We start from the raw sequence: 364 nt of genomic DNA, 5'->3' as shown, positions 1-364 counted from the left end.
AGAGGCACACGGTAAGTAAAAAAAATACGAATAAACGAGAAAGAAAGACAACGAAAGCCAAAAGATTAAAAGAAATATAAAAATAAAGCTTTGAAATAAAAAAAAGTAAGAAAAAAATAGATAACACCGGAAAGGAAAAAATGAAACGAAGAGGTGGTGCTCACTTGTAAAATCATAGACCTCGCGCGTCCTCGACCCTGAGGAGTTGGCCGGCTTGACCTGCGACTGCTCGGACACGATCTGGCGGACCGTCCGGCGCAGCTGCGACAGGCCCGCCGGGTCCAGGCCGCCCAGGGCCTCGCCGCCTCCTGCGATGTGTTCGCCCGTGCCGCCGGGGGTCGCCGCCGCCGATGCCGCGCCCTGT

At 53.0% G+C, this 364-nt stretch overlaps 1 protein-coding gene across 1 annotated transcript in view; it reads right to left on the bottom strand.

Annotated features, from left to right (window-relative positions):
- LOC119581956 (microfibril-associated glycoprotein 4-like) overlaps nucleotides 1–364 on the bottom strand; it is a gene marked incomplete in the record, with an annotated part of 40,859 nt that overhangs the window by 26,613 nt on the left and 13,882 nt on the right. Inside the window, 1 exon segment of the mRNA XM_037930136.1 lies at nucleotides 165–360. Coding sequence (XP_037786064.1) covers nucleotides 165–360 — 196 coding nt within the window.

Source organism: Penaeus monodon, chromosome 15 (assembly GCF_015228065.2).
Source record: "Penaeus monodon isolate SGIC_2016 chromosome 15, NSTDA_Pmon_1, whole genome shotgun sequence".
NCBI classification, from domain to species: domain Eukaryota; kingdom Metazoa; phylum Arthropoda; class Malacostraca; order Decapoda; family Penaeidae; genus Penaeus; species Penaeus monodon.
Note: the sequence above shows the minus strand (reverse complement) of the source record. Positions and strands in the feature narration are given on the sequence as shown.